Below are 23760 nucleotides of genomic sequence, written 5' to 3'. Positions count from 1 at the left end.
TGCAGAGCAGCAGGAAGGTCAAAGCTGACCTGTCGTCTGGAGAAGGTGGAGAGGTGGTGCTGAACAACGGAGGGAAGGCTGGGCTGCTGAATTGCCCCTTGGCCTCTTTTCACCTAGGCCAGGGGTTAGCAACTCGTGGCTCCAGAGCCACAAGCAGCTCTTTGGGCCCTCTGCTGTGGCTCCCTGTCCCATCACTGGTTCACCACGCCCCTCTTATTTCTTTTTTGGACTCCAGCCTGAAGCGGCAGGAAGCAAAGGCTGCCTTACGCGCAAATGTGGTGTGAAGGCAGGTACAGGGAACCTTCGCTCCTGCACTCTCCTCCCCCCTCCTCTTCTCGTAACCCCCTGGCCGGCTGTGGCTGAGCTGGAAGTGTGCGCACGCACGGAGAGACCCTCCTTAAGCGAGCCACTGCCCGCCTCCCATGCGCCTTTCCTGAGCTTTGGCACTCGCTTGAGGAGGGTCTCCCCATGCGTGTGCACGCTCCCAGCTCAGACACAGCTGTCCCGGGCGTCCCGAGAGGAGGAGGAGGGGGAAGGAGTGAAGCTGCCCTGTACCTGCCTTTGTGCCACATTTGCACATAAGGCAGCCTTCGCTTCCTGCCACTTCAAGCTGGAGTCTCCCTGCACGTGCGAACGCTCCCGGCTCAGCCACAGTTGGCCAGGGAGTTACGAGAGGAGTGGGGAGGGGGAGGACGGTCACGCGAAGGGAGTGGGGAAACACACACACACACACACACACACACACACACACAAAGAGAGAGAGAGACACATACAGAGTGATACACAGAGAGGGGGTGAGAGACATAGAGAGACACATACAGAGCGATGCATAGAGAGGGGGTGAGAGAGAGGAGAAAAGAGGGAGAGGGACAGACACAGAGATACAGAAAGAGGGGGCAGAGAGAGGGAGAGAGATATAGAGAATAGTTTTGTGGCTGGGTAGGCGTGGCTAGGTGGTTATGTGACTGGGTGGGAGTGAGTGACATCAAGTTGGCCATGCCCACCCAGGTTTTGTAGCTCCCAGTGTGTTTTTTTTTCTGTAGGAGCAGGAAATGGGTCCAAGTGGCTCTTTGAGTGTTTAAGGTTGCCGACCCCTGACCTAGGCGAAGGTGCCTCATGGGGAGCAAAAGGGAAAGGGAGGCGGGGCAATGGTGAGAGGGTTCACCTGGGTAGTCTCCTGGACTGGGTGGATTGTATTCCAGGGAGCTGGGTGGATTTCAGAACCACTAACCGTCATCATCTCTGAGAACTCTTGGAGAATAGAGGAACTGCCAGAAGATTGGAGAAGAGCTAACACTGCCCCAATCTTTTAAAAAGGGAGGAAAATGGACCCAGGAAACTGCAGGGAATATCTGGGAATTAATACCTTGAAAATCGTAGGAGAGATCACCAGAGAGGATTTGCAACATTAAGAACGAAACAGCAATTACTAGATGCTCACGTGGGTTTGTTAAAAGTAGACTATGCTAGATAAGTAGGATTGCTTTTCTTGACAAAGAGGCTGTGCTGCACATGCAGCAAACTTTAGACCTCAGGGAGGTATTTGACCAAAGTAGACTATGGTGTTCTTTCTTCTAAGGTAGAATAAAGGGGAAGGATGACCCCACTGCCGGATGGATCTGCAGTTGGCTGAATCAGCAGGGCATGTTTCCAGTATGTGGATAGAAGAGGTGCTCATCAAAGGCACAAGTGACATGGAGCGGAGGAAGACTGTGAACACCCAAGAAGACAAACTCAAGGTTCAAAAGGAGCGCTACGGACTTTAACACTTGGCCGTCTATCAATATGGAAAGAAATTCAAGCCCCGATACTTTTGTAAGAAAAAACCAAAGTGCAGGTACAAGGCAGGCAAGACCTGGCTCAGCAGGAGTACCTGTGGGAAGGACCAACACAATCTTGGGCTGCATCAACAGAGGTACAATGCTAAGATCGCGGGAAGTGATATTTCCACTCTATGACGCGGTGGTCAGAGTGCACCTGAAATACTTGTTCAGCTCTGGTCGCCACAAAATAGAGGCAGTGGAGGAACTGGAAAACGCACGGAGAAGGGGGGTGTTTCTTATTTATATTCAGGCTGCGAGATGTGCTCATTACTACTGAGATCTTTACTCACTGATTTAATTTCAGGTGACAAGATGGGCTGTTTTGTTCTAAACCTGAAATTGATACATTTTGTTTTCATGCCACTAAGCGGCACGTCTGTGAGAAGCTCTCCGCTCAGTAACTGGCAAAAGCGCAGAGCCCAGGGAAAGAGGGTGACCGCTGCGTTCTTTAGTCACTTCCAGGCCCCCCTGGAAACAAGGTGGATAAGCACAATGAGGGGTGATGAGGGGTGTCCCCTGGCCCAGGGCGCCAGTTCTGACCCAAGGCTGAGCTTCTTCCCTCTCCACACCCCAGCCATACCGGTTGCCTGCTACGTCCAGGACGTGCAGCTCAATGGTGCCAGCAAGCTCCGGGGGCAGCCATTCCAGGCGGTTGTCTCGAAGGGAGAGGACATTCAGGCTGCTGCAGCCCCCAATCTCTGCAGGGAGCACCATCAGGCGGTTCCGGTCCACGTTGAGGTTGGTCAGCTTGGTGAGTTTCCCCAGAGACCTGGGGAGGGACTGAGAGAAGAGCATCCAGGGGTGGAGGCATAAGACCGCCACCCTTGGCAGACCTGCTAACTCACCTAGAGAGCGGCTACTTAAGGCACAGAGCAGGCACAGTCAACTTGCACACCCACCTGTAACAAGTTCTCGGTCAGGATAAGCTCCGACAGGTTTGCACAGTCCCCAATGGCTTCGGTCACCTCCGTGAGACGATTCTGGTCCACCTTCAGGATGGAGAGCTGCTTCAGCTGGCCTGAGCAAAGGTCAAGAGAGCATATATGACCCTGCACAGCCAGGGACACTCCAGGCTCGGTTCTGCAAGAAGTGACTGAGATCCCTTTGGGGACCTTAGCTCTCTCAGAAACACGGGGCCATCAGCATGGTTCATGGGGATTAATGACAGAGCCGTTATCTGGGAGCAGAGGAACCGGAAGCTGCCCGGGCATTGGCTGGAGCAGCCCTTCCCCAGCACTCCTCTCAAGGAAAAGCATGTGCCCGCTTGGGCATCAGAGGGCAGAAGGCCTTTAACAAAAGGCATATATTGTGCTTCTATGCTCTCATCCTGGCACTTAAGCGTCGTATGGCCCCTTAACAGGAAAGCGCAGCAGAGATAAATAACATTAACAACAATAAGAGCAGCAACGTTTTAACTTTATAACGAAAGCTTAAAAGGTTTTGCTTTCAGGAAGCTTTTTTCCCAATCAAGAATTTCTTTGCCCCCCTCCACTTTCTGTTACCAAGGAACGGTTCTCAAAGACACTCCTCCCAACTCCAGAAATAAGAACAAAGAGGAAGGAAAAGCAGATTTCAAAGCCAAGTCAAAGCCGATGCCATTGCAGGACATTTTGTTTCCAAAGGCCCCCCTCCGAAACCTCACTCTAGGGTCCCCCCAAGCGTGGCCACACTCACCAATGCCGTCGGGAATCATTTCCAGCAAGTTCTGTGACAGAAGCAGGTCTGTCAGCACCACCAAGCCACCAATCTCATCAGGCAGCTGCTCCAGCTTGTTCTCGGAGACATCCAGGCAGACCAGCCGACGCAGATTGCCCAGCTCCTGCACAGAGTGGAACCAGGCAGGCTGACTTGGATGGCTGCTCCACTACAGCCCAGTCTCTTGCGCTGGACTGGGCACACCAATGCGCTCCTCAGGCTTCTCCCAACTGGCCGGCTTCACTCCTCCCACACAGAACAAGTGAACGCCCCAAACCATTTCACAGGGAACCTTCAGGCGACCACACTGCCAGCAGGACAGAAGCAACACTTCCACTTCCACTCTTGCACCCTGGGTTGCCTGCCCTACAGCCTGAGGCCACGCCCAATTAAAACAAACATGAACGGGGGCAGCAATTCTGCTATATTTCAATTCCAGCACTGTGTTAGAAAAAGTCCCATTATGCGCCCCACGACATCTCCACTTTCTAAAGGGCTCAGGAAGAGCCACGGAGAGCAGCAGGACAACCCCCTGCCCAGGCAAATGGGACTCAGCCTGGCGCCTGGGCTCTGCCACCTCTGATCCCTGCTGCAGACGCCAGGTGCCCACCCCAGGGCTAGGCACGAAGGCCTTGCTGGGCAGCAGCCAAATTACAGCTTAGCAGCTCTGGGAGGACCAGTCTGGGAGGATGCTTCTGACATTCCCTGCCTCTCGAGCCCTTTCTTTCTTCGAGCTCCCGAGCCTCACCCTGCACTGCCCAGCAGCCTGGCAGGGGACTCTCATCATCCAGCCTCAGAAGCTGGGGTGCAGAGCACAATCGCCTCCATGGTGCCCCTCCATCTGCCTCTGAAGACTCTGGAATCCTCAAATCATCTGGACCTGAATATTCGCTGACTTTTAATTTGCCTGTCAAGTCTTGTTACTTCTTGTGGTTTCAGTTTGCTCGGGAAAGGCCTTGCACAGGGACCCACTGGCCACTTCCACCAGGTGAGGCACTGTGATTGTCTGGACAGCTCATGCTGGCGTCCACCTGCTTCTTTCCATTGCTCCTAATGGAATACCTGCTCCTAATTTACCAACTCTCATTTGCTCCTTTGGCCATGACATCTGAAGGGAACTGCGGAACTCACTGCAGCTTCCCTCTGGAGCCCCCTTTCTTCCCCCAAGAGGAAGCCTGGAAGACGAGCCTCCAGCGGGGCAGCTTTGACTTACTTTCAAAGCATTTCAGTGGCCTCCTGCTCTCTTTTGCAATCTTTTTTTTTAAAAAACAAGAGGCTACATTTTGGCATTTGCACTTTTGATGCTATCCGCAATTTTGCTGGGCACGAAGACTTTCTTTCCTCCTGGCAATCATCCCGACATGTATGCCGAATGCGAGGCTATGACCTTCCCTGGGTCCAAGCAATTCTCGGACCCGTTTCCAGGCACTGCCTGGGACTGAGGCCAAACTACAACCCTCTGTCGGCAGTTAGACTGTGATGCGCACCATAAATTCAGCCCCTCGAGAAATGGCCTCTCTTGGGATGCCCACGTGATATCTCTCTAGGATGACGTGAGGGTGAGGGAGGTCCCTCATCGTGACGATGCTGCCTGCTTGGAGACCCCTCTGGTTCTCCCTTTTCCACCTGAAGGTCACCAAGGCCTGCTGCTCAAAGCGGGGGGGTGTCACTCTACCTCCAGCTCCACATAACTTTCCGGCCCGCCTTCCCCGAGATCACTGGTGGACGGGCAGTTCCAATAGCCATGATGTCCCAGGACCCCCATTTATGCTCCTAGTTTGCATCCAGTTTTGAGGGACAACTGTGGACGTCCGGCCTTATGCCCAACTGTTCCAGAGGTGCCAGGCGCAGGGCCTTCCCAACATGCATGGCCAGCGAGACCTTGGCAAGGGTGACTGAAAAGGTCCTCGCTTGGAGCCCCCTGGTTCCCTACCCCATCCACCGGACTCCGAGGAACACCCTCCAGAAGCAGCAGCATCCCACTGCGGTCAAGCAGGCATCCTTTAGGCCTTCCTAAAATCCAGAGCCACGTTCCCCCCACAGGTCCATCCTCGTCCTTCGTGGGAAAGGGGGAGCAGCGAGGGGCACTCAGCCTGCTTTACTGTCCCTAGTGAGGGGCTTCCTGCTCTAGCAGCGCCTTTATTCTAATGAAGCACCTCAGCCCAAGTTCACCGGTCTTGGGTCTTTCGTCTGGCTTTGCCTCAGTCCTCCCACCACAGGCTTCTCCTTAAGAGCCACTGGGGGTGAGGGGGGGGGGGTTCAGCCCGCAAGAAGCACCTGAGGCCAAGGCCGCTGCATGGGAAGAACAAGGCACGGGAGGGAGAGAGGGGGATATTGCTAGTTCAGCAGATCAGCAGATCAAATCTCACCGGCTCAAGGTTGACTCAGCCTTCCATCCTTCCAAGGTGGGTAAAATGAGGACCCAGATTGTTGGGGGCAATATGCTATTTAGTATACTCTCTTTGGTGTAAGCCACCCAGAGTCCTCGGAGAGTGGGCAGCATAGAAATATGAATAATAATAATAATAATAATAATAATAATAATAATAATAATAATAATAATATACTTACCGGGGGAAGGCAGGAGAGCTGGTTCCTGTCCAGCCAGAGCTCACGCAGGTTTGGCAGGGCGCCCAGAGTATCTGGCTGTGAAGGAGAGGAGCACAACATCACTCTCTGTGGCAAACACCCTCCTGGGGACACCGCCCCCAGCACCTTCAGGCCCAGCCCTCGAGGGGCCTGCTGAGAGAGGAGACTGAAGGAGGGACAGGTCATTCCTACTCAGGATCCGGGGCAAAGAGCAGCACCACTGGCTCAGGTAGGAAAGGGCCGCAGGGCAAAAGTCTTGCCAGGAAAAGAAAGGCAGGTGCCCACCCCCACCCCGCCTTCCTTACCAACACTTCAAGATCGTTGCCCCCAAGGTCCAGCTGCTCTAATTTCACAAGGAAGGAGAGTGAACTGCAAGCCAGAGAAAAAAGTCAGGGGCGTTGGGAGCACAGGGTCTGCGCCCCCACCTCAGCTAGGGCAGGGACAGACAGGCACTCACGCCGGGAGACACTTCAGCAGATTCTCACGAAGCTCCAACGTCACCAGGTTTGCCAAGCTGTGGGAGAAAGGAAAGGCGGGGTTGAGCAGAAGAGTGGCCAAGAGCCCTGTCCCCCCCACCTCTCCCCATGCCTGGCATGAACTCACTTGCCAATGTCATTGGGCAGGCTCTGCAAGGAGACGTCGTTCAAGGCCAGGTGGCCCAGGTTGCGCAGCTGGGTGAAGCCTTCAGGGAGCCTGGGGGGAGAAGCAGGGAGACCCCGGAGGGCTCTGCAGTGGTACACGGAGCTGGGCAGATGGAGCCCCTCAGGGCAATTGGTCTTTGGGGCTCTCAAGACCCAAAGGGAGGAGAGGAAGCTGGCCGAGCTTGGCACTAGCCATTTTGACCTCTACCAAGTCAACCTCTGCCCCCTCGGCCTCTGCCCGTTTAGGGCAAGGCACTTCTGTCCCTCCAACAGAGCATTCGCACAGCAGCCCCAAAGCCCCTGCGGGGCAGAACCTCCATGCAGCCATCTCCCCCACAACCCCGACCAGGTCCCCTCTAGTCAGAGAGACCCTTTCAGAAGGACAGGCGGACGCTTCTCCCCTACCTGGACAAGGGGTTTCCGCTGAAGTCGGCAATCTCCAGGGACTTGCAGAACTTGATGCTCTCGGGAATCTCTGGAATGTCTGGAGCACAGCAGCCCAAAGGCAGGCAGGAGTCAGTGAGGGAAACGAGCACAAAGCCAAGCAAGCCCCCCCCCCACCCCCGCATAAAGACAGGAAGAGTGACCACCCTGGATAGCCAAATTTGAGCCCCAGCAGCTCCACTTGGCTCCCCTGATGCACCCGGGCTGGGCCAGCACAGACTGGGAAGGCAGCAGCCTCCGCCCGCCAGGCACGAGGGCCCCTTACCCACCGTTGCGGGAGATATCCAGCTCCACCAGCTGCATAAAATTGGCCACCTCGGGAGGGAGGCGCTGGATCTCATTGTCACTCAAGCCCAGCCTGCGCAGGTTCAGAAGTCGGAAGAAAGGCTGCAGGCAGAGAGGAAGGGGCTGCTTGCCAGGCCGAGGGAAATCCCACCCAGCCAGCCTCCCCCGCCAAGCACTCTCCCTCCCTCCCCTCCCCTCAGGGCTGCCTGCTCTTCCTGCTGGAGCAAGCAAAGGGGCCACGGCAGCTGCACCCACCGCAAAGGCAGCTCTGCGAAGGCTGGAGGGAAGAGCAGCAGAGGGGTCTTTGGGGACTCGTTTGCACCCAACCCTGAAGGCCGGAGGAAGCCTCAACAAGGACCACATGGCCCTGGAGGCTCCCCAGAGCAGAAGACGCCCATTAGACCTTCACGTGCAACCTCATGGCTGAGACACGCAGAGTTTCTTCATGTCTCTGGCTTCCCCCGACAACCTTCAAACACAACCTCTCTTCCCATAAATGCTGAAAGTCTATCTGTGACAGCAAAACTTTCAGACCAAAGAGCCAAATCCACTATTGGCTCATAAATCTGCAATCTTCCTTGCTAAACACAACTGGCTTGCTCTCTACCACATTGTTTTTTTTAATTCCATGCTGCTTGTCGCATTATACAATCTATCCAACATTCAGCATAAATCATTTCTGACCGTAGTCTCAACATTATCAAAGTAAAAGCAGACATTCATGTCCCCATCACACCAGCTCCTACAGCAGAAACATTTCTTACGTCTTTACCTGAACAACCAAGGGAACCCTAACCCTAACCCCCTTATCTTACTCCGTGCTCAATGCTGAACTACAAGTAGTCCTTGTTTAACCACCACCTTGGACAACAACTATTCAGTTACAGTGGTAATGAAAAAGTTACCTCACAGCCAATACCCACAGCATTTGTGACCTTCAGTCAGTTAATCTCTCTCTCTGTTTCACCATTACAGTCAGTTCGCCTGTCTTGTCCTGTGCCTGACCCACTTTCCCCCTCCCTCGCAGAGTGGAGAGATGGCTTCAACAAGAGATTCCTTCTTGAGCTTCTTTTCTTTGCTTGTCCCTAAAAAGTGACAAATGCAAGTTAACAAGCTCAGCTCTATGGACCTTAATTAGCCTCCCTGAGGAGACTGTAACCTGTTCCACACCAAAGGTTTTAGTCTGCCTCCTAAGCAGCCAGCACCAGGCAAACCTTGCCTTCCATCTGAGGCACATTCCTCATGGTCTGCCTTCTTACTCTCTGGGAATCCCTTTCTCTCCAATCCATGTAAATATGAGCCTCAATTCTCTTTTTCTAATCATCTCAGCAGCTGGACTGAGCATTCTCAATGGTGGGACAGTGGGGGGAAAGGGCTACAAGAGTCCCAAAACTTTCCCACTCACTTGGGCTCACCTGGCTGTTTAGAGATGGGTCCTTCTGATGCTGTAAAGCAAAGGAAAGCTGAAGTAAAATGCAATTGTGGGTTTTTCACCCAGGGACTGTTTCACAGAACCACCAAAATGCCGGTCCCAATCACAGCAATTGCTACCTCTATTCACTGGGTGTTTTATTTATGTCCATTGTATACTGCTCTTATTCAGCAACCAACTTCAAACTCCATATAGGTAATCCTTGACACATGAGTCTAACTGAGCACGCAAGTCAAAAAAATGGGTCACGTGACCATGGGCAATTTTACAACATTTTTTTTGGCAGTCGTAAAGCAAATGCTGAGGTTGTTAAGCTATGGAGCATTTTTGTGAGAACCAGAAGTAAATGCTGGCTTCCAACATGATCACATGACTCTATGGACCATAGAGACACTATGGACTCTATGATTGGGGGTATGTGGACCAGGGGTGAAATACTACCAATTCGGGCCAGTTCGCCTGAACTGGTAGTAACAAATGTGACTGGTTTACCGAACCGGTAGTTAAAATGCTTTAAAAAGTTTTTAAAAAGTTCCGACGATGTACTGCACAATCCTTTTTTTTTTTACTTTTTAAAGCATTTTTTACTACCTATTGGGGAAGTCTGTTTTTGCTCCCAGGTGGTTTCCCTGAGGCCTGCTAGGACAAAAACAGGGAGTGGAGGGGTGCTGTGAAAGAAAGAAAGAAAGAAAGAAAGAAAGAAAGAAAGAAAGAAAGAAAGAAAGAAAGAAAGAAAGAAAGAAGGAAGGAAGGAAGGAAGGAAGGAAGGAAGGAAGGAAGGAAGGAGGGAGGGAGGGAGGGAGGGAGGGAGGGAGGGAGGGAAAAAGGAGAGGAAGGAAGGACCACAAACCTGGCACTAGATGCAGCTTCAGAGGATACCTTGAAAGAGCACAGCAATCAATCCAGGGCTGGAAGGGACCTGGAGGTCATCTAGACCAACCCCCTGCTCCAGTAGGACATTGTTAAAGTGAGTTTCTATCTTTTGACACACACCCAGTCACATGACTACATAGCCACGCTCAGTCACATGACCCCCACCAAGTCACGCCCACAGAACCGGTAGGAAAAATTTTTAGATTTCACCACTGATATGGACATCAGAACTTCAAATCTGGGCCGTAAGCCCCTTTTTTCGGGTCCGTTGTAACTTCAAGCAGTTGCAAAAAACCTGGTCATAAGTCAAGGACCACCTGTACCTGTATTCATGTACGATATTCATAAGTCAAGCCCACTTACCTTACCATATGCTGCTTTTAAATCAGCAAAACTTTTTCTCACCTTAACACACACCTTAACTTCAACTAAGCATTCGACAAACTCCCTCATAAGGCCCTAGCAGGGGAGACAATAAAATGATGACGTGACTTTGCTCCATTAGAAAGGCCCAAAGCCACAACAAAGGAGAAAGAAAGGAGAGAGGAGTAGAGGGTAAGAAGAGAGGAGAGGGAGAGAGAGGAATGGAAGAAAGGGGAAAAGAGAGGAAGAAAGGACAGGGGGCAGGAGTAGGAGAGAAGGTGAGAAAGGGGAAAAAGAGGGGAGGAGTGGGGGAAAGGAAGGGGAAGTAGGAAAGAGGAAGGAAAAGAGGAGGGAGAAAGTAGGAGAGGAGAGGAGGGAGGGAGGGAAGGGAAAGGAAGAAGAAGGAGAAGAAGGTTTGTTGTGAAATGAGGGAAAAGGGTAGAAGAGCAACCCCGAATGTAATTAAAGTGCCTTATTTTTATGCTTTCTTTAAGAAAAATACGTATATGTATGACCAATTACGTATAAGAGAATGTACATTTACATTATGTGCATAAGAAATAAAAATTTAAAAAATTCTCAAAAAAAAAAAAAAAAAAGGCCCAAACCCAACTGAACAACTAGACTTAATTGAATGTCCATCACCAGGCCAGGTGATATTCAGGAGACGGGTTGGATACATTAAGGGAGAGCATTTGGCTTCCTTTCATCCAACATCACCATCAGATGACCTAGACGAGGGCATAGGAGGAGAACTCCTCGAGAGGCCTATATTATACTTTTACCAAAAGAAGGATTAGATACGAAATTGATACAGAATTATAGGCCAATTTCCCTTCTCAATATTGATTATAAAATATATATGAGCATATTAGCGGAAAGACTAAAAAGAATCCTCAATAAAATAATACATAGTGACCAGAATGGATTCCTCCCAGGGAGGCAAATTAGGAATAACACAAGGACGATTTTGGATGTGATAGAATATTATGAGGAACACCCGGACAAAGAGGTGGCATTAGTATTTTTAGACGCCCAGAAGGCCTTCGACAATCTGAATTGGGAGTTTATAAAACAATAAATTAATATAATGGGATTTGGACAAAATTTTGCAAACACAATAAACACGATTTATGAGAAGCAAAGGGCTAACATCCTAGTAAACAGTGAACTTACTAAAACATTTCAGATCAGTAAAGGAGTAAGACAGGGATGCCCAATGTCACCACTCCTGTATATATTGGCACTAGAAGTGCTATTAAAGAAGATTAGAGAGAGTGATCAAATTAAAGGGCTCAAAATCAGGAAGGAAACATATAAAGTCCAAGCGTTCGCGGATGATGTCATTTTAATCATGGAAGAACCGGCGGAAACAGGCATACAAATATTGGAAGTACTTGACAAGTATGGAGAAGTAGCGGGGCTCAAATTAAACAAATCTAAAACCAAAATGCTCACCAAAAATATGACGAAAAACCAGAAAGGAGCTCTGGAGGAATCCATGGGAATACAAATTGTGAAGAAAGTTAAATACCTGGGAGTGTGGATCTCAACAAAATATTTGGCTCTCAAAAGAGGACAATTATGTCCCTTTGATTAAAAAGCATAAAACAAGACTAGGAGAAGTGGGGGAAGCTCCAGATCTCCTTCTTAGGGAGGATAGCGACAATTAAAATGAGTGTCTTACCCAAATTGTTGTATCTGTTTCAAACGGCGCCAATTAAATTAGATAAAAAAATTTTCAGAGAATTCAATGCCACCATTAGGAAATTTATTTGGGGAGGGAAAAAGCCAAGAATAGCAATCAGGAGTTTACAAGATAAAAAAAATAGAGGAGGGCTTGGACTACCTATTTGGGAAACTTATTATAAGGCAGCAATTCTTGTTTGGCTAAAAGATTGGGCGACCCTGGCGAACAAAAGAATTCTAACATTAGAAGGGCATGATCTTCAGAAAGGCTGGCATGCCTACCTATGGGAAACAGGGGAAAAAACAAAAACACACTTTAATAAACACAAATTGAGGGATATATTGAAGTCAACCTGGGAAGAAATAAGACGAAAACACTATACTAAAATTCCCAGTTGGCTTTCAACTATGGAGGCGATAATATACCCAAACGTTCTGGAACATGGTAAAAAGGTGAAATATAAAGAAATATTAGATGAGGCAGGGAACCTTAAAACAATAGAACAGTTAAAAGAACAAGGCACTCATATAGAATGGTGGACATATGCACAGATAAAATCAAGATATAAAAAAGATAAAGAACAATATGGTATAGAAATGGGTAGCAAAGATTTTGATAAGATTTGGATGAGTACGGACAATAAATTATTAGCTAAATTGTACAATTATCTGGTAGATTATGACCTGATGGAGGAGGTGGTCAAAGACCCAATGTTAGCATGGGCCAAAAATATTGGGAAAAATATAAATTTGGAAGAATGGGACCAAATATGGAACAACAATATAAGACTCACTAAGGCAACCACCTACAAGGAGAACCAGTATAAGATGATCTACAGGTGGCACCTAGCACCAGCTAGGATTGCCAAGATTTATCCCAACCTAAATCCAAAGTGTTGGAAGTGCGGACATCAGCAAGGTACCTTTTACCATTGCTGGTGGACCTGCTCTCAAGCAAAAAAATATTGGAAGATGATTGGCAATTGGCTTTCAGAAATAATAGGTGAAACCTTTGAATTAGATCCTAAAATATTCCTCCTGGGAATTCTCAAGACGGAAATGGCAAAAAAGGAGAAATACCTTGCATATAACAACAGCAGCAAGAATCTCTTTTGCTCAACAATGGAAAGAGAAAAAAATACCAACTAAGGAACAAGTAATCGGTAAAATAATGGAATGTGCCGAGATGAATAAACTAACGTTGGAAATCAATGACAGAGAAGATTCTGATTATTATAGCGTGTGGGACAAGTGGTACGGGTGGTTAGAGAAGAGGAAAATGAAATTAAAAAAAATGAAAGAGACTAGAGTGAGTATAAGAAATAGTTAAATGAAATAGAAAGAGAAGATGTACCGTAGATGGTAGAAAGTAAAACGAGGTAAGGAAAGGTTACATAGGTAGGCAAAAGATATGACTTATGTATTTATTAATCTACCTTTAAAGACCTATTATATATATATATACGTTAAGAATGATATAAGTATACATTTATATACCATGTAACTGAGTAGCAAAGATCATCTATATGTACGTACATCTGTATTTGTATTTATTTCCTTTTCCTATACCATGTAACCGAATGGACAAAAATTGTATTATAACAATTTCTTAACAATAAAATATTTAAAATCGAAAAAAAAAAAAAAAAAGGAGGAGAACTCCTCAAATATGCGGATGACACCAAGTTGGGGGGAATTGCCAACACTTTAGAACATGAGTGGGTGCCCAACCTTTTGGCTGGCCTAGGCTGCATTTAAGTGGAGAGGAATTGTCTTGAGCCACATATAGAAAATATATATATATATATATATATATATATATATATATATATATATATATATATATATATATATATATACTATAACTTTATAATATAAAATCACATAATGATGTTTAAAGTTTACAGAATTGTAGCCCTGAATTACTGGCTGTTCAAGGCCGCATGCTTGGACACACCTGCTTTAGAAGAGAGGCTCAAGATTCAGAAGGATCTTGTCCGACTTGAGCAGTGAGCCCTATCTGACGAGATGCAGCTCACTGGTGAGAAAAAGTGGTAAGATCTTGCATGTAGGCAGGAAAAGTCGGGTGCACCGGCATAGAAGAGGCGGCCCCTGGCTCAAAAGTGGTAACACTGAGAAGGATCTAGGTCTCCTGGTGGACCATCTGGCTTAACGGCAGGGTGGCTGCAGCTGCCAAAAAAAGGCCAATGCATCAGGATCACAAGAAGTGAGAGTACCGCTCTATACCACACTAGTGAGGCCACACTTGGAATACGGCATTCAGTTCTGATCACCATGATGCAAAAAAGAGGCCGCAGAAAGAGTGCAGAGAAGAGAGACAAAGAGGACAAAGAGTCTGGAGGCTAAATCCTTATGATGAACGGTTAAGGGAACTAGGCATGTCTAACCTATCAAACGGAAGGGTTAGGGGTAACATGAGAGCTGACTAGTATTGAGGAGCTGTCACAGAGAAGGGGGGGTGTCAACTGATTCTTCTAAGCTCCTGTGAGTAGGACAAGAAGAAAACACCTAGAAACGAGTAAAGTAATTACCAGCAGTCAGCATGGGTTTGTTAAAAATAGATCATGCCAAACCAATCTTATTTCATTCTTCAACATAGTGGCTAAATTAGACCAGTGAAATACTGTGGACATAATATACTTAGACTTCAGCAAGGCATTCGACAAAGTAGACCACAACCTACTTCTTCGTAAGCTAGAAAAAAGTGGGATAGATAGCTTCACCACCAGATGGATTTGCAACAGGCTGACAAACCGTACATAACGAGTAGTCCTTAATGGGTCTAAGTCTACATGGAGAGAAGTAAGCAGTGGGGTGCCACAAGGTTCCGTCTTAGGCCCAGTATTCTTCAACAACTTCATAAACGACTTAGATGAGGGAATAGAAGGGGAACTCACCAAATTTGCAGATGATACTAAGCTGGTAGGAATAGCTAACACCCTAGAAGATAGGCTCAAGACCCAGATGGATCTTGACAGACTTGAACACTGGGCCCTATCTAACAAAATGAAATTCAATGCAGAGAAAAGTAAAGCCCTACACTTAGGTAAGAAAAACCAAAAGCACACATGTAAACTGTGGGAAACCAGGCATAATAGCAGTGACTGTGAGAGGGATCTTGGAGTCTTTATTTTATTTTTATTTTATTTCCAATTTATATACCGCCCTTCTCCCTGAGGACTCAGGGTGGTGTACAGCCAGAATTAAAAACATGAAATACAAATATTAAAAAACAATTAAAATATATATAAATTTGGCCCAAAAATTAAAAATACAAACCAATTAAAACATTTAAAAATTTCTTCTTAAGCCAGCCCGGCTTGCTGGAAAAAGTGGGTTTTAAGGGCACGGCGGAAGGCACTGAGGTCTTGGATTCTCCTTATCTCTGGGGGCAACTGATTCCAGAGGGTAGGTGCCCCCACAGAGAAGGCCCTCCCCCTGGGGGTCACCAGCCTACATTGATTGGCTGATGGCACCCTGAGGAGGCCCTCTCTGTGGGAGCGCACGGGTTGATGGGAGGTCGTCGGTAGCAGCAGGCGGTCTCGAAGATAGCTAGGCCCGATGCCATGGAGCGTTTTAAAGGTGATGACCAACACCTTGAAGCGCACCCGGAAGACCACCGGGAGCCAGTGCAGCTCGCGCAGGAGCGGTGTTACATGGGAACGCCATGCTGCTCCCGTCACTACCCGCGCTGCTGCATTCTGGACCAGTTGGAGCCTCCTGGTGCTCTTCAAGGGGAGCCCCATGTAGAGAGCGTTGCAATTGTCAAGGCGAGAGGTGACGAGGGCGTGAGTGACTGTGCACAGGGAATCCCGATCAAGAAAGGGTCGCAACTGGCGAATCAGGCGAACCTGACAAAAGGTCCCCCTGGTTACAGCCATCAGATGTTCCTCCAAGGACAGCTGCATATCCAGGACGACTCCCAGATTGCGAGCCCTTTCTGTGGGGGCCAAAGACTCGCCCCCAATAGTCAGTGATGGAATCAACTGACTATATCGGGATGACGGGAGCCACAGCCACTCAGTCTTGGAAGGGTTGACCTTGAGCCTGTTCCTCCCCATCCAGATCCGCACAGCCTCCAGGCACTGGGACATCACTTCAAGGGCATCGTTGGGGTGGCCTGTCTTAGTGGACAACCAGCTAAATATGAGCCAGCAGTGTGCAGCGGCAGCTAAAAAAGCCAACGCAATCCTAAATTGCATTAACAGAGGGATACAATCAAGATCAAGTGAGGTACTAATACCACTCTATAAAGCCCTAGTAAGACCACACCTAGAGTACCGCATCCAGTTTTGGTCACCACACTATAAAAAAGATGTTGAGACTCTAGAAAAAGTGCAGAGGAGATCAACCAGGATGATTAGGGGACTGGAGGCTAAAACATACAAAGAACGGTTGCTGGAACTGGGCATGGCTAGTTTAGTGAAGAGAAGGTCCAGGGGAGACATGATAGCCGTCTTCCAATACCTGTTTCCAAAGCACCTGAAAGAAATAATAGAGAGATTCAACCTAGAAATGAGGAGGAACTTTCTGACAGTGAGAACAATCAACCAATGGAACAGAAGTTGCCTTCAGAAGTTGTGGGAGCTTCATCACTTGAGTCTTTCAAGAAAAGATTGGACTGCCATTTGTCAGAAATGGTGTAGGGTCTCCTGCTTGAGCAGGGGGTTGGACTAGATGACCTATAAGGTCCCTTCCAACTCTGTTAATCTGTTAAAATCTGTTAAAATGGGTAGGAGATCATCCAAGATCTAAGGAAAAATTTTCTGACTGTGAAAACAATCAATCAGTTGAATATCTTGCCTCCCCTGGGTGCTCCATCACTGGAGATTCTCAAGAAGAGACTGGACAACCATTTGTCCACAGTAGTAGAGGGTCTCCTGCTCGAGCAGGGGGTTAGAAGACCTCCAACGTCTCTTTCCCAACCGTTAGTCTATGTTCTATGTTATTCCTTTGCTGACCTGGAGCCTGCTTGTCTATGCTGGATTATGGTTTCTCACCTTCCATGGGAGTTTCTTGAGGCCAATGAGATGTTTCTGAGCACATGTCACAGTATAACATAGACTAGAATATACATATATTCTTCTTCTGTTACTTGTGTTATTTCTAGGGATAGTCCATAAATTTTGTAGCCACCTAACTTGGTAATTACCAGACTGCTAATCTAACTTTATTTTTCAGGGGTTCTGATAAATAGAGAATATTTTGTAAAGTGTCTCAGATGTTGAGATATGTGTACAATATTATACAAAATTTCAGTGTACTCCTTCCAGCCGTGTTTGATGTTCTTTAAATTTATTGCTGCCCATTAGCATCTACTAACAGATCTATTTGGACCTGGAACCTCCTTCAAAGTTCAAAGTTCTTTTAGAAAACTTTCTTGTTTTTTCTGTGTCTGTTTTCATCTTCAGTATTTTTACAATGTTACTGTAGTACTTTTTTTTTTTAAACAACTGTATGAAATTCTTTGTTAAATTCCTTTCTGAGATCTTTGTCTTTCTGGCTTTCACCTCTCAATTGTTGGGGGCTTTGGCTTCTCTCATCTTCTAACCAATTTCCATTGTTTTTTTCTGACATCTACTTTGCTTTCTTCTTTTTTGCTTTTTAATCTTTGACAGTCTCTTCACATTCATTCTGAACTTCTTTAAATTCATTCCACAATTTCTCTGGTTCCCTATCAATGAGGTTCAGGGCCTCAAAGGAATTTCTGATGTTCTCCTTGAAAATGACAAGTATGTGTTCAAGAGCATTCGATAGAAACTTCCACTTTAGCTGGGCCTGGAACTTGTGCATAAGCAATCTCTCATGTCTTTCACAATAAACCCCTGGCCACTTCTTTAACCCTCAGCTCTTTAACTGAGGAATAACAGAGTTCTTTTGCTTCCTTATAGTAATAGCATGGACAGTTTGGTTTCTGTGTATTTCATTTGGTGATATCTACATATAAACATCTTTTTTTGGGGGGGGGGGGAGAGTCTGAGTTACCAAGAAAGCAATGGATTGACATAAACTGGCTTCAATGTTGGTTTTACGTTTTTCTCCTTAGCATTTCTAACTTTGGCGTTGCAGTCTCCAGTCACAAGGAGCACATCTCACCTACATGTTTCATCGATTTCAACTTGAACTTGATCCTCAAACTCCTCTTCTTTTGCATCAGAGGTTGAAGCACAAACTCAGATGATGGCATTAAGGGGATGCCCACATGGCTGCCTCGCACCCAAACATTGTCCTTGATACATCTTTCCTGATTAGAAAAGCGATACAGTTCCTTCTTTGGTTTTCATGTCTTGAGCAATAAACAACCTCGTCTGTTTGAAAGTGTCCTGTGTTGAGTACATTTCAATTTGATGATGCTTGAAGATGTTGCCAGGTGGTCATTTCACCTTTCATGGTGTTGAGCCCAGCAAAGTCAGCCTCCGACGCCAATTTAAGCCCGGACACCTGCCTCAAAGCGCACCTTCCCTCCAGAGGCTCCATCAGGGAGCCCTGCCAATTCTCAAGCCTCTCGGTTCATTTAATGATGGTGAAGGTCATTTCATGAACCAAACAGCAGCCCAATCTTCCTTCATTAGATGACTGATTGATTTGCTTAACGAGCACGGTAAAAAAAAAGTCATAAAAATGAATCCCATTCATTTTACAAAGTGTTTGACTTACGACCCTAATGGGCAAGCTCTCATGGGGTTATAACTTGACAGTTGTCTGCACCCTAAAAGATGCTCAGCAGCTCTCCAAGTGCCGTCTGACCTGAGGGGCACATCATCCAGCAGTGCATTGCCAATTGTTTTATATTTCCTATTAGGTGTACTTCTTTTTCAGGAGTGGTTTGCGCCTGCCTCCACCCCCCGCTCTACTCAATATGCGCGGATGCCTTTGCTGCTGTTGTGATCGTCTGCAGTGTCGCTGCTGCTCAATATAAGGGCCTGCTTGTTTTAGCCGGGCAGCTGTGATGCCCTTATTGCCTTGAATGATCTTGCTGAGATTACACATTCTTGGTGTGCACTCCTGGCACCCTTTCACTTGTCCCACCCAGGAACAATCCCTCTCCCCACCTGCCATGATGGGGCAGCACAGCAGGATCCCAGGATTCGTGGGTTAACAATGCAATGCAATTGCAAAGAAAGCAAGTGCCATCCTAGACTGCAGCAACAGAAGCAGAATGTCAAGATCAAAAGTTGATGTTGCTTCTCTCAATTTTGCATCGGTCAAAGCAGACTTAAGTCTGGACAATATGTTGTAGGAATCTTAAAACCACAGCCATATCTAGTCCAACATCCTGCATCCTGCTTGGTCCAGGAGAGTTTCTCTGATAATCTCTCTAAACCTCTAGTAAAAGAGGTTTACTGCTTTCCTGTGGCAGTCTGTTCCGCTGGCTGACATCTGATGCCATGCTGAGGCTCCTCCTGATGTTTAGCCGGATCCTCCTTTCTTGCAGCTTCCCCCCTTCACTGCTTCTGGCCAGCTCTGGGGGCTCTACAGAATAAGCCCATCCCCTCTTCTGCGGGAGAAACCCTCCAGACATGGGAAATTGGCTGTCCTCCCTCCTCCCCTGGAGGCTAAGAAGAATTTTGACTCTTTCTTCACAGCGCTCTCCTTTCAGCCCCTTGCCGGCCCACTTTGGCCTGGCTCCAATCGGCCCCTGGACTTTTGGATTTGGGGGGACAGAATTGGGCGCAGGACTCCATAGGGTACATGGAACAATTGCTCTTCCTGATCTGGATTCTATGCTTCTGCTAAGCCACCACCCCCCCACTCCCCCAATGTAGCTATAGCTGCTGCATCAGACTCCTGCCTGATGACTAACTTGAAGGAAAGATACAGACAAACGGTGTGGAAGCCTCACCGCCTCTCCCAATTTTGCTCACTGACAGGTCTCACCCTTTCTGATGAGAACTCTGCCAAGCACTAATTCCCAAGGACACACTCCTACGGTTCTTGTGCTCACTCTTGCTATGGTGACACAATAGTCCTATTCTTCCAGTCATCAAGCACCGATGCAAGCTTCCCCAATACATTAAATTAGCTGCAGATCCACTCTGTAAGTAAATCACATCTACTTCCCATCTTTTCTTGGATCCCGGCACTCCTAGCACTGGTTTCAATTCCACTCTTTAACAAACCCGCACCAATTCCATGCAAATCCCTAAAATCCTCTCACTTCCATTCATCCCAAATCATTTCACTTCTACTCCTCCTGCTGGAGGTTCTTTATTCAGTCATCTTCCCTCACAAAACGGTTGTTCTTTGGGTCTACCCTGCTTTGCCTCTTTTGTTCCTTGCTCTCTTTCACTATTTTTTTGGCAACATTTTCTCTCAATGTGCATATGATTTCTGTCATTCGTACATTCATACATTTTGCAGTAATCATTCCCCACTTGTTTAGAGCCCCCCTCACATCTTCATTCCACCCATGCTTTCTTTTTTTGTATTTCTCATTAGCATATCCCCCACCCGCGAGTGAGTGCTCAATAGGCCATGGAGACCATAAAAAGAAATTGGAGACAATGGGAAGAAAGCGGCTTCGCAGAAGTGGGTGCCCAGGACAAAAGGACATTGAGATGGTCTGGCCGTGCAGAGGAGGAGGAAGGATGACCAAATGTATGGAAATGGTATCAGCCACGAGAAAGTTGTTTCACCTTTCTGTGTGTGTAAATTTTCCGCCCAAGATCCACTTTTGACCCCACTAGAAAACGGTCTGCTCCACATTTAGAATGTTTCATTCTGGTACTAACAACACGCTCAGACTTTCCACATCAAATCAAATCAAATCTGCCTTTAGTTTCACGGCTTCCACAAGTTTACACATAAATCTAAAGTTCTTAATCCTGTACACCACCCGGAGTTGCAATGAAGTTGCCATGGAGTTGGGCCCCCTTACAAATCGGAGGGAGACTTATACTTAAGCCTTACATCCAAACCATACTTTTTCTAAGCAAGTACTCACCAATTACCATTCTCATTCATTTCTGGGTCTCTGAACAGCCCAGTCACCACCTGCCCATCCATCCGGTCATCATCTTATCCGATAGAATATCTCTCCCCTAAACCACATGCATTCAGAACCCAATTCCTGCGAATCCCCTTTTCTGGTTCTTCCATTATCACTGCTCGCTGGAAGGTAATAATGTGCAATTGTCACCCACTTACTATGGATTCTTACAGTCCATAGTTTGACTCTTTCATTCATAAAAAAAGTTACCGGCCTGTATTCATCAGTTCCATCCATTAACGTTCCCCTTTCTCTCCCCAAGGAGCAGCATTTCTATATTTTATTTCTTTCATTTGGTAATTGCTACTGAATGCCATTTACTTCTTCCACATGGCCAGCTTGCAATTTTCCTGGGTACCCAGTCGAGCACCTCCACCCACCCACCCACCCCCGCCCTCCGGCTGTAGAGCCAGCTAGAGAAGGGGGTCCGGGCTGGCAGAGCGGGCCCCTTTGGCCGGGCTCCTTACCAGCAGGGAGGCCACTTTGGGCACCTTCCGGAGCCAGGAGACCGAGGGGCCAGGGAATCGGGATTCAGGTCCAGCCATAGGAAGCCGAGGCCAAGCGGCATCTTGCGAAGGCGGCCCCGACTCTCCTCCGCTTCAAGAGGGAAGGGCGGGCGGGCGAAGCGGAGGGGGAATCGTCCTCACACCGGGCGAGGCTTCAGAGCGTTTCCGCACCGCAAAAGGCCGCCCGCCGCACTCACGGCGACCATCCCCGACGGCCGAGGGGGAAGCGGAGAAGGGAGAGCCGGGGGGGGGAGGGGGAGGGGGCGGGGAGGGGCCCAGGGGGCTCAGCCCCACCGGAGACAGGTGCGCGGGGGGGGGGGCGGCAGCCGGAGAGGGGGGAGGGGCGCAGCGGGGTCTCCCAGCGGGCGACGCCCCCGCCCCGCCCCGCCCCGCCCCGCCCGCGCAGAGAGTCCGTCGGGCCCACCTTGGGGAGCTCGCGGAGCTGGTTGGCGTCGAGCAGCAGCTCCTCCAGCGAGCGGCTGTAGCGGTAGACGTCGTCGGGCACGGCCTGCAGCGAGCAGTGCCGCCGGTCCAGCGTCTCCACCTGCCGGTTGCAGCGCCACAGCGGCGGCATGCAGCGAAGCATCCTCGGCGCCGGGCCTGGCGGGCGGGGGCGCACCGGGCCGCGCGGGCTCAGCGGCCGAGCCGGCGGCGCGGCATCCCGGCGGCAGGGCTCCTCCTCGCCATCCGCCGCGAGGCACTCTGGGATGCCGCCGCCCCGCCGCGGAGGACTACAGCTCCCAGAGCGCCCGGCCGGAACCATAGACCCGCGCGGCCTAGCGCGTCCCGCCGTCTGCGCAGGCTCCGGGGGCGCTCTTTCCCTGCCTCTCCGTGCCCCGCACGGCATTTCCTGCGGCCCGAGCCGAGGGTCAATCCCCACGCCCCCCCCTCCCTCCCCGGAGGCTGCTCCGGTTCAGGCAGCCGCGGAAGGAAGGAGCCCCGCCGCCGCCGCCAAAAGAGGCGGCGTCGCTAGTGGCCGGTGCGATTTGGAGATGGTCTTCAAGGGCCTCCCCGCGTGGAGCGCACGGCAGTAGTCCAGCCGGGAAGACGGACCCGGCAAAGGCCGAGCTGCTACTCCGGCAGGATCGCCAAGCCGGGCCCGGCTCCGGGAGAGAGAGAGAGAGGGGGGGGGGCGCCCTCCTCAACGCCTACCCAGGGGGCAAGAGCCCCTAGGTGGGGCTGAGCGGAGCCGGTTCTTCCCCCTCCAGGCCTTGGGCCAGCACCACGATGGCGACCCCCCCCCCGCCCCCCAGGGCTGGAAACTGCAGCTGGACGCTGTCTGCACCCGGCACTGGCCATCCCCGCTCTGGGCTGCCGGTCCTCTCTCCCAGCGGCCTCCGTGAATGGTGCAGCCCCCCCCCCACCCCCACCCCCCAGAACACAATGGGAGCCAGCCGGAGGGAGCGACAGACCTCTGCAAGATTGCCCCGCTTAACCCTCCCACACCTGGGCTGAACCTTCCCAGAGGCCTCCCTCCAGCACAACCAGCCCTTTTCCTCCATGGCCCACCAGGGACTCGCCTTGTCCTCCTCCGAAGGACGCCCAGACGGACACTATCTAATGGGGTCAAGCCCAAGGATGGGCTCTAGAGAAGTGGGCATATCCTTCACAAGGAAGGGTGTCCTCGTGGGATTACCTTCTCCAAGCTAGACCCTGCAGGAAGCGGGATTCTGGACCAAGCATGGCTGGAAGCTCTCCTTGTGTTTTACGTCGCTGGGGGGAAAGGGGTTCGGTGGCTCAGTGGTTAAAGACACAGAGCTTGTCAGCCTGGGTTCCAGACCCCAGCGCTGCACGACAGGGTGAGCTCTCCTTACTTGCCCCAGCATCTGCTCACCTAGCAGTTCCAAATGTGAGTAGGTAAAGAGGTAGCACTTCAGTGGGAAGGTAACAGCATTCTGTGTGCCTCGGTGTATACTCATGCTGGCCGTATGACCATGGAAATTGTCCTCAGACAACAATGGCTCCCTCGGCTAAGAAATGGAGCTGAGCACTGGCCCCCCGAGTCAGACACGAGTGGACAGGGCAAACCTTTACCTTTAGTGTGGAGGAAATATTAAGCAAAGAGGTAATGTATTGGTTTTCTTGTCTATGGAGATTCTCAGTCATCCAGTCAGAGCTAAAGAAGCTTCTTGAATGAGAAACGAAACATCTTCAAAGAAAAACCAGAAAGTCCAGTTGCCTCTTGAAAAAGCACCTTTGGGACTACTGGTTTTCTTGTTAAAACTGGTATTTTTCGATTAGTTGGAATTAATAAGGAATTAATAAGTGAAAATGCAACCCCACCACCAAATTGACTGTTCTGGATCTGGTGTCTAATAATAAGTTGCCTGAGAATGGTTACCTGCCCCAACCTGCCTTCACATTTTGCCCCTGTGGAGGTAAGGCTCTCGCACATAGCACAGACAACGGA

The 23760-nt window shown here is 49.2% G+C and overlaps 1 protein-coding gene across 46 annotated transcripts in view; it reads right to left on the bottom strand.

The window, feature by feature from the left end:
* The window catches only part of SCRIB (scribble planar cell polarity protein), a 59856-nt gene extending 37715 nt beyond the window's left edge, over positions 1 to 22141 (bottom strand). For 34 of the 46 annotated variants that reach the window (XM_087891495.1, XM_087891482.1, XM_087891487.1 and 31 more), the window contains exons 1-10: positions 21775 to 22122; positions 7462 to 7579; positions 7154 to 7232; positions 6711 to 6800; positions 6565 to 6621; positions 6413 to 6476; positions 6090 to 6164; positions 3498 to 3642; positions 2723 to 2841; positions 2404 to 2603 (exon numbers count right to left, since the gene is read on the bottom strand). In XM_087891495.1, coding sequence (XP_087747621.1) covers positions 2404 to 2603; positions 2723 to 2841; positions 3498 to 3642; positions 6090 to 6164; positions 6413 to 6476; positions 6565 to 6621; positions 6711 to 6800; positions 7154 to 7232; positions 7462 to 7579; positions 21775 to 22113 — 1286 coding nt within the window. In that variant the 5' untranslated portion in view covers positions 22114 to 22122. Of the gene's footprint in view, positions 1 to 2403; positions 2604 to 2722; positions 2842 to 3497; positions 3643 to 6089; positions 6165 to 6412; positions 6477 to 6564; positions 6622 to 6710; positions 6801 to 7153; positions 7233 to 7461; positions 7580 to 8892; positions 8923 to 13791; positions 14025 to 21311; positions 21583 to 21774 lie in introns of those variants that run through there. The other 12 variants (XM_087891507.1, XM_087891516.1, XM_087891518.1 and 9 more) reach the window with 8 other exon arrangements.
* Positions 22142 to 23760: the final 1619 nt, after the last annotated feature.

This window comes from Pantherophis guttatus, chromosome 3 (genome assembly GCF_059756535.1).
Source record: "Pantherophis guttatus breed Tessera chromosome 3, ASM5975653v1, whole genome shotgun sequence".
In the NCBI taxonomy this organism is placed as follows: Eukaryota; Metazoa; Chordata; class Lepidosauria; order Squamata; family Colubridae; genus Pantherophis; species Pantherophis guttatus.
Note: the sequence above shows the minus strand (reverse complement) of the source record. Positions and strands in the feature narration are given on the sequence as shown.